Source organism: Cetorhinus maximus, chromosome 4 (assembly GCF_964194155.1).
Source record: "Cetorhinus maximus chromosome 4, sCetMax3.hap1.1, whole genome shotgun sequence".
NCBI classification, from domain to species: domain Eukaryota; kingdom Metazoa; phylum Chordata; class Chondrichthyes; order Lamniformes; family Cetorhinidae; genus Cetorhinus; species Cetorhinus maximus.
The window spans coordinates 56,981,770-56,994,194 of NC_135882.1; the positions used below are offsets into that span (position 1 = coordinate 56,981,770).

At 41.9% G+C, this 12,425-nt stretch overlaps 1 protein-coding gene across 1 annotated transcript in view; it reads left to right on the forward strand.

Annotated features, from left to right (window-relative positions):
• csmd3b (CUB and Sushi multiple domains 3b) overlaps positions 1-12,425 on the forward strand; it is a 2,128,577-nt gene that overhangs the window by 2,010,591 nt on the left and 105,561 nt on the right. Inside the window, exon 57 of the mRNA XM_078541225.1 lies at positions 11,259-11,441. Within this exon, the coding sequence (XP_078397351.1) occupies positions 11,259-11,441 (183 nt within the window). The remainder of the gene's footprint in view (positions 1-11,258; positions 11,442-12,425) is intronic.

Here is a 12,425-nt window from a genome sequence, read left to right on the forward strand (position 1 = left end):
TAAATAGAAGTGTTGATTTGACGTGCTTCTAGCAGGTGTCTGGGGTGGTCCACAGCATAAGACCCAGGTCAGGTCGGATGTATGACACTTGCACCCGTCCAAGGATTTGGATGATTTTTTTCTGGTATCTAGGTTACTGGGTACTGAAAGAATTTATGGTCAACCTCTTTTGATATGTGCTCTGTTTCTATGCAAATGGAAACCAGTACATTATTTGCCTTTCTTTTCTGCTGCAGTTTATCATTGATGTAGAATCTTGAAAAACTGTTTCTAAAAATCTAATCTAAAAATCTTTCGCTCTGCCTGCTGGCACGCGCCCGACATGCCCGAATGTGAAATAAAGAGCGTTGGCTTCGGCCGACGTCATTACGCGCTCTCGTGATAGTTCGGTCAGCGGGTCGCTGCCGGCTCCCCTACACGCCCGCCAACAATTATAAGGCCTATTAAGGCCATTAAGTTAACAGTTGAGCTGAATTTTTCACTGCCCGTTCAATCTATTCGCAGACAAATAGACCAAACGACCTTTGCGTTTTTTGGGAAACCTCATCCACGGGCGAGGCGAGGTTTCCTAAAGCAAATAAAAATAAAATAAATATTTTACACTTGAATTAAAAACATGTCCCTGCTCATGCTGTCACATGAGGGGACATGTTTTAAGACATTTTTATTTTGTTGAGTAGTTTTTTAAAACAGTGCTTCATCCCCCTGAGGCAGCTCCGTGCCTCAGGGAGATTGAAGCACTCTTTTGCGCGCATGCCCGAAGTTTGCGCTTGGCCCACTCGCCTTCTTCCCCTGCCCGCACAGGCAGCGCTGAGCGCTACCCTCGTGTTACACGCTGGGCGGGCTTTAATTAGCCTGCCTGTGTAAAATCGCGGTGTGGTGCCAATCGCGGGCAGCAGTCGGCTTCCCAACCACCACCCCACCACCCCCAGCCCCCGTCGAGCACCCCCGCCAAGGTAAACTGTATTCCATCATGTTAATGATGTCTCAGAAAGTTTCCTGACACCCTTAGCTTTCCCAAAGACTAAGATAGTTAAAGCAGTAAGTAGTTGAACCAGTCTGCTTCTGCCGGGGCGGGGGTGGCAGGTAGCGCGGGGGGTGGTGGGCGCAGTTGCAGGGGCTGGTGGGGGGGCTCTAAATTTGATTGTTAGAGTGCACTACGTCCACTGGTTTCAGCTGTGGCAGCTGTGGAAGCATGACAACTGGAGAAGGGTTTTCAGCTGCCAGTGGGGGTGGGCGCAGAGGTGGTTGGCCGCGAATATTCATGCCACTGGCCAGCGGTTTCCCAGCACCTGGGTCATTTTTCTGAAGGTAGAACAGGACTGCCATCAGCAAGCAGCTCATTGACAATTCAGCTTGATGAAGGCCTATCAATGCCTTTTTTAGGGGCCAACTAGAATTTTCCAGTCAGCCTCCTGGCCCTTAGAGGTTTCCAGAAATAGTGTAGCTGCCTGGAGGCGGCCTCCCGGAGGAAGACAGGAGACCAGCAGTCCAGACAGACTTTGAGGCACCCCTCCCTCTGCCTGCCTGGCTTCGGCCGCAGCCACATGCTGCCCAGTAGAGGGCACATTTTACTCTAAATTTTAAAAAAATGTTGATGAGAGGGGCGCCTCTATCTTGGGGTGTCCTCTCTCTCTCTGTCCTACCTAAAAAGGCATCTTGCTGCTGCCTCACTACTGATGGCCCTTCGATTGGCCATCCAGGTTCAGGAGCCTGTCTGCTCCCTAACCATTAAGTGGCCAATTCAGGAAAAATTATACCTGGGTGACATTTCCTCACACAGTGCGGGCTTCTGACCCCATTTAATCCTGACATCAGTGTCCAGAAGTCAGCAGGGAAAATCCTGCCCTAGGTTTCAGCGCCTCTGGATTAAGGACTATCTTTTAAAAGTTACAATTGTCCAAATGACTACCCAATAGATCTCAGAAAAATTGTTTAAAAACTGCCCCTGGAATATATCTTAAGATTACCATTCCGCACTTTCAGGATAGACTGACCTTTTTATTAAACAATAAAGTTTATCTTAGCTATTGTCTTAAGGAATCTCTCCTGAGCTTAGGAAACTAAAATGTCACTCTTGGCTCCACTGATTACTGTTCCTAACACCTTTAAGATTGAAGGGTGCAAGTTGTTTTGGGCCAAGTACTTTTCATGTCTTAAGAACATTTATTCTTTGTTGTTTCTATACTGTCCAGCTGCTCTTGTTTTGCCCTCTCGATGCTGGAAACCGGAGGGTATATTGCACTCTCCTTGTTATTGACTCACAGCTACATTAAAGAAACAGACATTTGGTTTTACTGTGACATGTTGCGTGTTCATAAAGGAAGAGTGCTGGTCAAAGATTCTAGCCCAATAACTAATTAGGCAATTTTCCTTCACGATGATATGTGAAGTTTATTTTTACAAAATGCAACTCCTCCTAATATTTAACAGAATGCTGTACTTGCCCTCCCACTGCTTCACAAATCTAGACATGCTTGAATTCTCTTTATCCGCAATAAACTATCATTAAACGCTATCAAACTCATCAACCTTGAGTCCTTTGGATAACTGAAATCTGCCCTCCCCTCCACAATTGCCAATAAATCAGTAAAACAAACATACTCAGATGAAGCACAGGACTAAAACAAAAGCTGAGCCCTGCATTGTGCCTAATTGCCCTAACTGAGGTAATTTATAATTGTAGCTCAAAATTAAAAGAATGCACTGGAATTCCCCCCACCCCACCCCAGCCAGCATTCCAATCTCTCTTCACTGAGCAGCAAACTCTCATTTCACTAAAATAGAATATAAATCTATTGAACCTTACTCCACCTGTACTGAGGAACATCTCAGCCTTCTCTAATGCTCACCCCTGTACTAAACAAGATTCCCAAGGAAATTTGCCCCTCAAAATCTTGCCTTTCCCCAAGTCTGGAGCATTTCTTGAATCCCCTAATGAAGAATGTTCTGTCCTGCTCAACTTCTCACTGATTTGCTTTCCAGTCCCTCCTCGCCCTTCCTTTACTCTATCCTCTCTGTCTTTCTCTTCCAACATTACACCGCTCTCCCTCTTCACTTCACCTCTTTTCTTTTCCTCTCATTTCCTCTCCTCTCATTTCCTCTCTCCTCTTTCTCTCCTTCTCCCCTTATCTCCCTTTCTCTTCCATGTTTCTTCCCTCTTACAAATCCCCCCTCCTTCCTTACACTCTCTATCAACCTTCTCTTGTTCTCTATCTCTTTATTCTTTCTCCTCTTTTTCTAACTCTCTCCGCATATCTTCTCTCTATCCAAATCCGAATTCCCATTCAATGAGCAGCATTGCAACTTTCCCATTGCCAACGACACCCCAAAACTGCTATGAGCAGCAGTGCAACATTAGATCTCTCCTCTCTTCTCAGTGAGCATTTTGTCAAACATTAGCTTCCTACCCCAATGATCAGATATTCAACACCAGCGTTACTCTTGCCTCAGAGACCATATATGCAATATCAAAAAACCTCTCTAAAGTGCAGTATTTCAACTTTGAAAAAGGGAAGAGGGGGGAACAGGAGGGAAGCGATGAGGAATTGGGGTGCAGGGAGATGAGGCTAAGGGAAATGGAGGGTTTCATGATGGGAGTGGCAGGGGAGTCAGATGAGGGGGAGGGAGGAAAGGCTATCAAGTAAATACCCATGACTCCGCGATGCAAAAAAAATCCCTTTTCATGTAACTTTACTTGGTTATTTTATATTAATGACATCTGTTTTCATTTTCTCTAAATTAAATAATGTGTTCGCATTCATATTATTTGTTTCTCTCAGTATTTTAAAAACCTCGATCATCTCTCCTGTAATATCTTTCTCAAATGATAAAGATATGTTCCAAGAACCTTTTCAGAATTTAGCAGTATAAATCCTATATTTATTCTCATGCCACAACATACTGGAATGTGATTTTGTATCTCCGTTCACCTGCACTGTTGAGTTCTAACCTCAGTGATACAAATGCTCTGGAGAACAGCGCAGAGGCTAAGTGTTTCTTCATAAGGAGGAAAATGAAAAGGAGAAGCGTCTTTAGGCAATCACCATGTGTCTTCCAGCAGTTCAGCATTGATTATATGAAGACAATAACTTACAGTTATATTGCACCTTTAGTGTATTTTAAAGTCCCAAGGCACTTTCCAGGAGCATAACCAGAAGTTTTCGGTTTAACCATTTGACCTTGGAAATTCCAAGGAAAGGTTTTAAAATAAAGTTTTGCCCTAAATAAAATGTCGTTTTATAATCAGTAGTAGCAACAGAGAAATAAAAGTGCAATGTGACATATATTGGTTCAAAGTACATTATTTAAAAAAATTAGTTGTCAATAAACAGGGTATAATTCTAGACTTTGAACCTACCTATGAAGAACAAGTTTCAAAATCTTAAAAATCCTAATCCTAAAATTTACCACTTCAAGCATTCATCCAATTTCCTTTCGAAAGTTATTATTGAATCTTCCTCCATTGCCCTTTCAAGATATTGCATTCTAATGGTTCCAGCAAGGCACTGATTTATGCACACAGCCAAATCCCATAAAGTATAAAAGATCAGTTGTTTAGAAAATTGTTCCATTCCTTGTTTCTTTTTTAGCATGCTAGTTGTGATGTGGCTTTCATGTAGATGTGCTTTAATGATCTTTATTTCATCACTTCATAGCAGAATCAGCACAACAGTCATAGTAAGAATTACAACAGAATTCAATTTTAGTCCAAATGAAAAAGTGACCACTTGTTTGCACCAACCTTCAAGCGTTCTGATTAGTTTTGAAATTGCAAGACTACTTTGTTTTAAAGAGATCAAACCATAATGCTTTGGGATCAGATTCTAGGAGATAATTCTACCTACTTTGCATAGCTACCTTGAAATGAAGCAAAGATTTTGACAGCCCCTATTGTTGATGTGTTTACATTGAGAAGTCAGATTTAATTTGCTGTCTGTTAGATTCGAGCTAACAATTTTAATAAGAGAATGGTATGCATTTAGCTTTTTATGGAACTGAACAAAGGTGATGAATGAAGTTCATTTTACTGATGAGAGATTGTTCGTATTGAATCACAATGTATACTTTTTAGTAAGAAGCCTCAGTGATGTGGCCTGACCATTTAGAAACCTGAAAAAGACAGCTCAGAAGCAAAAAAACCTTGAATTTATATAAAGCTTTAAAGCATCCCTCAGAAATGTCCAAAATGCTTCACATTTCATTGTTTTGAAGTGCAGTGGTGGTTGTTATATTGCCAATAGGATAGCCAGTGCACAGTTAAGTCCCATAGATGAATGACCAGTTAATCTGTTTATTGGTAGTGCTGGCTGAGGAACATCTCACCTGAAGGTCAGTACTTCCAATGATGGAGCACTCTGTCAGTACAGAAGCAGAATGGAAATGAAAGAAATGGAAAGAACTTTGTAACCCCCAAGATAGTATACAATAGATGTAATGCTGATACCTATTAAGCAGCTTATTTCTTTCAATTTTAGATAATCTCTAGCTTTATTTTCATTTGGGGATAATTATCGTTCACTTTTTTTCTACCAAGCTTGCTTTATATTTGGATGATATTTTTGCTGTCAGTAAGACAATAACCCTTTACAATAATGCTTTGATATAAGGTAAGCTGCTAATGGATTCTGCATGAAGCATCAAATCTATAACATGCCCCTTTAGTGGTATTTGTACAATAACATGCTTTCAGGAGGGAGCCAATGTCCCAGGGGCCACGATGCTATAGCACCATCTCCTTATGAGTACAAATCTCTACTAGAATCATGAGATCATGAAATTATCCCACATCTCCCAAATACGCCTTATAGAAAATGTCACATGCATTTTTGGATGTAAAATTATTGGCATGGAATGACTATGTTGATACTTCCAATAGGTTTTCCTTTACGCATTGCTTTGTTTTTTGTTTCTGTTACAAGTACATTAGAACAGCTAGCAATTCTGCAATACAATATAGAATGACTTTGTTTAATTTGTGTTTTAACCTTTGCAAATTTATGAAACAGCTGATAGTATCCCATAGCAACAGTGACACAACAATAAAAAAAATCATGAATCAGGATATTGCCCTTTGGAGTAGGACTGTGTGAATACTTCATACATCTGTATAGCTTTCAATTATTCTGAATAGGCTCATCAAATAAACACCTGTATGTGGGAGTTGTTCTCCTTAAAGCAGAGAAGAAAAAATGAATAGAACAGAACGTGCTGGAAATACTCAGGTCTGGCAGCATCTGTGGAGAGAGAACAGAGTTAACGTTTCTCATTGAAAATGATTCTTCTTCAGAACTGAAGATGAGACATACTTTACTCAAAATATTATCTCGCTTTCTCTCTCCACAGATACATTCAGATCTGATGTGTATTTCCAGCACTTTCAGTTTTTATTTCAGATGTCCAGCATCCACAGTATTTTGCTTTTATTTAGGAAAAGAGAACATTTGATAAAGATATTCAAAATCATGAATGATTTTAATAGAGTAAAGAAAATGAAACTTGCCAGTGGCAGAAGTGCTGGTATCCAGAGGGCACGGATTTAAGGTGATTAGCAGGATAACGAGAAAGTTATGATCTGGAATGCATTGCCTGAAACGATGGAGGAAGCAGATTAAATGGTAATAATCAAAAGGGAATTGGATCAATAGCTGAAGGAAAAATAAATACAGGGCTGTAAGGAAAGAGGGAAGGAGTTGGATGAGTTAGATATTTCTGCCAAAGAACCAGCACAGGCATGATGAGTGAAGTGGCCTTCTGTGTATCCTTCCAAGATTATTCAAAAATCTGAACTGAGAATATTGGTTGCCCACGCTAAACATTTGCATGGGAGTAATACTGGTCGAAATATATACTCCATTTTCTCACTGAGAATCAATGCTGAAATATTGCTCATATCGGAGCTGAGACAGTATTTTATTACAAATAGAGATAAATTACTGGAAGAAAAGAGAATTTCAAAGAAAATCAAGCTTCTGTTCTGGGCCCACGAATGATTATTTGCTGCTGTACTCAATTTATCTGTTATTTAATTTGGTTAGAGAATTCTAAACATAATGTGAAAGAATGTGAAAATAAAACGTAGTGAGTTGAATATTAACCCTAAATAGGTGGATTGGGGTGGGCTGAGACATTAGAGTAATAAAAATACCAATCCCAACCTGTCGACTTCAGGGTTTAACAAAGGCAAGTCAAGGGGCAGTTAATCAACCCACTCCCAGGAAGCAGGTTGGAAATTTAAATAATTTAATGAGTCTAGCAGCCTCTGATTTAACCTGCCTTCCTAGGCTTCAGGAAACCCACCAGCTAAAGGGAGGTGAGGACAGTTTTGCGGGGAGTTAAATGCCAGTGCAGCACTGCTTATGAACCAGGAGGAGCAGGAGTGCATCTCCTTGCCCCCACCATCCCAAGTACCCAACACACAAACAATTCCACCCACCCGCCCCCAACCCACAATCAAAGCCCATACAAGCAAAAGCAAAGTACTGTGGCTGCTGGAAGACTGAAATAAAGGAGTTCTGAAGAAGAGTCATATTCAACAAGAAACATGAACTCTGTTCTCTCCACACAGATGCTGCCAGACCTGCTGAGTATTCCTAGCACTTTTTGTTTTTATTCCTCTTTTTCTTCACTACTCTAAAGAAAACAATCCCCCAAATATAGGTGTTTATTTGTGAGCCCATTCAAAATAATCAATAGCTATACAGAGTGCAAACTGTTCATACAGTACTATTCCAAAAAGCAATATCTAGACTCTTTTTTTAAATTGTTATGTCAATGTTGCTATGGAATATTTATCAGCTGCTTAATTAACTTGTAATGGTTAAAACATCGATCAAGTAAAATCATTATACACTTTATAGCAAAATTGCTAGCTGTTTTAATATACTTGTAAAAAAAACTTAAAAGCAAAGCAACATGTGAAGAAAAACATATTGGAAGTATCAACATAGTTACCCTATGCCAATATTTTACATCCAAAAGTGCATGTGGCATTTTCTATAAGGCATCTTTGGGAGTTGTGGGGTAATTGCACGATCTTGTGAATCCAGTAGAGGTTTGTACTCGTAGGGAGGTCAATTTGGAAATGGTGCTATAAACATCATCGGCACAATGCTTTGATCTGTGGCCCCTGTGAGTTTGGCTCTCTGCTGAAATGCTGGATACACTGAGCAAGTCTGGCAGCATCCGTGGAGAAAGAAACAAAGTTAACATTTCAGGTCAAGGACCTTTCTCCAGAACTGAAGGGAGATGGAAATGTAATAGCTTTTAAGCATGTGAAAGGAAGAAGAGAGAAGAAGAACAAAAGAGAAGGTCTGTGATAGAGTGGAGGGTGGGAGAGATTAGCTGTCAAAAGATTCCATGATAGAAAAGGCAAAGGGAATTGCAATGGTTGTGGTAAAGAAACAAAAGATTTGCCCAGAGTGGCTGTGCATGGCAGAATAATGAACAACTATGTCTGCAATTAAAAACATGGGGGAGAATTTTCTCCCCATTGGGGGGGCTGAGCGGGCACGGGCGGGCGCACAGTCGATCGCTGCCCGTGATCGGCTGCGTGCCGCCATTTTATGTGGGCAGACCAATTAAGGCCCACCCAGCGTGATGCGCACCCGGAAGTGCTGAGGACTCCCTGTGCGAGCAGGGGGAGGAGGCTGAGTCGGGGTCTGCGCTCTTTCGCGCATGCACGCAGAAGAGGGCAGAAATCTCCCTGAGCACAGAGCTGCCTCAGGGAGATTAGTTTGATTATGAAGAATTAAAATGTTTAAAAGAATTATTCAGACATGTCCCCTCATGTGACAGTTTCATATGTCGATGAATTTTAATTACATTTTTTATTCAATTTGTAAACATTTCATGAGACCTCATCCCGCCCGTGGATGAGGTTTTATGATAAATATGAAGGCCGCCTGGGCTCTTCGCCTGCTGGGCAACTCAGACAACCAGCTTAATTAGATTATTAACGGCCTTAATAGGCCTTTGACAGTCTGGCGGGCGCGCAGCTGACTCCGGTGCACTCCCGCTGAACTGAAGATCTGAATGACGCGCGGTGACGTCGGGACGCAAGCCCGACGTCACCACGCATCATTTCAGGCCATTAGAAACAATATGGGGGGAAGACAGAGTTTACTGTCTTAAATTGTTGAAGTCAGTGTGGAGTCCCTAAGGCTGTAAAGTGCCTAATCAAAAGATGATGTGCTGTTCCTCGAGCTTGCGTTGAGCTTCACTGGAACAATGCGACAGCCTATGGACAGGGATGCCCATGTGAAAGCAAGGTGGAGAATTAAGGTGGCAGGCCACCAGAAGCTCATGGTCATGCTTGTGGACTGAATGGAGTTGTTCTGCAAAGCCTCTTGTACAAAGTCCCTCAGGTTCAATGATCAGATCCCCAATTCCCTTGGGTCAGACCTCCCCCAGGTTTGGACATACTCACTGCTTATGTAGCAGATGCAGTCTTCTTCATTGCCTTTGCAGCCTGCTTCATAGTCCTCCATACCCAACTGGAGCTAAGCCTGTCAATTAGGCTAAGTTCTGGATGGGGAACCTGTCAATAGAGAAGAACACATGCTGTGGAGGTAAAATGAATGATTTCCAGCATTGCTTTCTTCTACATTGCTTCAATTATTCAATATAATTATTTGATCTTCATAACACACAATATGTCTTCCGCATTTTCGGATTTTTAACTATTTTCAGATGACGGATTTGGAAAGAGTTTTAAATTTTGGATTTTGAAAGCAAAGTGCATTCACGCAGTTTAAAAAATGACACTGAAATGTTAAGTGCATTAAATGAAAATGAGCAAGGTTTGATAGTGTTTCCCCATTAACTTGTAAATGATAAGTCATTAATTTCCCTGCTTCAACATTTGATAGGCAGCATACACCTACTTTTCCTTTCTGGCTGTTAACAGCAGAAGACAAATGATAAATACAAAAATACAAGCGGTCTACAAATGGAAAGCTGTAAGGTCAAGCTTCAGAATGGAAATGCGGAAAGTTAATTGGAAGTTATCTTGTTTAAACAAAGGAAGACAACCTATTGAAGTGGGTAGATGAAACATGTTCCACCGTTTTGCATTATTGCACAAAGCTGCACTTCTGGTACAAACTGATCCAAGAATAATTGTTTGATCATTGGCCAGAATTTTACCCTCCCCCACTGGCAGGGTGGGGGAGGGTAAGATTGAAGGGATGGGATTCCCTCCAGGTTCCCACCCGCCCCGACCACACAGCAATTTTACGCTGGGGTGGCCAAGGCCTCAGACAGGAAGCCTGCCCTTGACCCAATTGAGGCCTATAAATAGCTTATTATTGGCCACTTAAGGACCGTTCCCACCTAGCCTCAATTTTTAAGTTGTCGGGAGGATTGAACTTGAACATGGGGAAATCCTGAAAAAGAACAGTTACATCTCGGGAGGATGTTGGAGGCGGGGTTGCCTTCATCAGAAGCCCCCTTCTGAAGGCGGGCACCATCCCCTTAAGGTCTAAGCTAAAAGCAAAAAACTCGGATGCTGGAAATTCAAAACAAAAATAAAAATACCTGGAAAAACTCAGCAGGTCTGGCAGCATCTGTGGAGAGGAACACAGTTAACGTTTCAAGTCCGTATGACTCTTCAACAGAACCTAAGGTTCCCTTAAGGTCTGTTGGCCTCCGGCCCTCCGTTTCCACCTCCGACCTCTCCCCCATGATCCCAATCGTCACCTTTGCGCTGCCCCAGGAACCATTGAACTTAACTGAGCCTCCAGTGTCTGGATGTAAGCTCCGACGTCCTCCTGCATTTTTTCTTCTGTCCACTGCAGCACTCTGTCTGCAACAACTTAACACTCATGCCAGTATGAAATGGCTGCAGGGCATTCGGAGTCAATGGGGATTTGTTCCCTGCCGAGCCTTCAGGTGGCAGGAAGCGAGACCCCACCATCCGAAAAGCTCAGGCCTTTGTGAAATAAAGCAGCTAATGGTTCAGATGGTTTTCTTGAAGCAAATGAAGAGCACACCAGCAAAAGACTCAATATCCATTTCAAATCACAAGGGGAAACCCTGGGTTACATGATTTATAATTAGATTTTAGACAGCTGCGCGCACCTCTAAATGTAAAATGTTCAATTAGCCGATGGGAGCGACCAGCAGTAAATAAAGACTATAAACTTATAGTAGCCCTGTTATACTTTTTTTCTGTCATTTATCATCTTGTTTAGTCTAAAAAGTGGACATTTTTAATAAATCTGATTACCTCTTAATCTTGCTTTTGTGTTTTATTGCAGGAGATACAGTTGGAATGTGTGGGGACCCTGGTTCTCCAGCACATGGTTTGAGAGAAAAGAGTGAATTCTGGATTAAGGGCATTGTGCGCTTTTCTTGTCTGACAGGGTATAGTTTACATGGTTCCGCTGATAGGATTTGTCTTCCCAATGGCACCTGGTCAGGGAGGCAGCCCGAGTGTAAGGGTAAGTGAGATCTGCAACCTGTTGACTTTTGTTAATGCTGTAGGTTTGTAAATAAATGTTGTGTTTTCAGAATTCAGCACATCAGAAATGAGAAACCAGTTACAAAGGCCTGGATTTCCGTGAAGTCATGGAAACTCAGTGGAACTTCCAAAATGGCAGGCGAGACGCAGATCTGGGAATCCTGCCCATATTTCTGACAAATCGCATTTTCGCTGCGCCCGCTCCCACCCAACACGCAACCCCCCCTGCCCCCCAGAGAGAAAATTATCCCCCTAGAATACTGTGGACAATTTTAGTCCCCTTATCTAAAGAAAGATATCCTGGCATTGGAGGCAGTCCAGAGAAGGTTCACTAGGTTTACCCTGGGTATGGAGGGATTTTCTGATGAGGAGAGGTTGAGTAGGTTGGGCCTGTACTCATTGGAGTTTAGAAGAATGAGAGGCGACCTTATTGAAACATACATGATTCTTCGGGGGCTGAGAGGTTGTTTTCCCTTGTGGGAGAGTTTAGGACCGGGGGCATAATCTCAGAGTAAGGGGTTGCACATTTAAGACACAGTTGAGGAGGAATTTATTCTCTCAGAGGGTAGTGAATCTGTGGAATTCTTTACTGCAGCGGGCTGTTGAGGCTGGGTCGTTAAGTATATTCAAGGCTGAGATAGACATTTTTTAATCAGTAAGCAAATCAAGGGTTATGGGGAAAAGGCAGGAAAGTGGAGTTGAGGATTATCAGATCAGCCATGATCTCATTGAATGGCAGAGCAGACGCGATGAGCCGAATGGCCAACTTCTGCTCCTATACCTTATGGTCTTATCTTACCCTCAGGGCTATCATTATGTTATTATTAATACTTTCCACAATCTATAGTTATACAGAAATGTGTCCTAAGTTCAGTTTGGTTGACAACTCAAAAAGGCTGTTAAAGGATTAGCTGTCTTTGATGTGGGGTTATGAATGAAAATCCATTGTTTTTGTACGGGATTA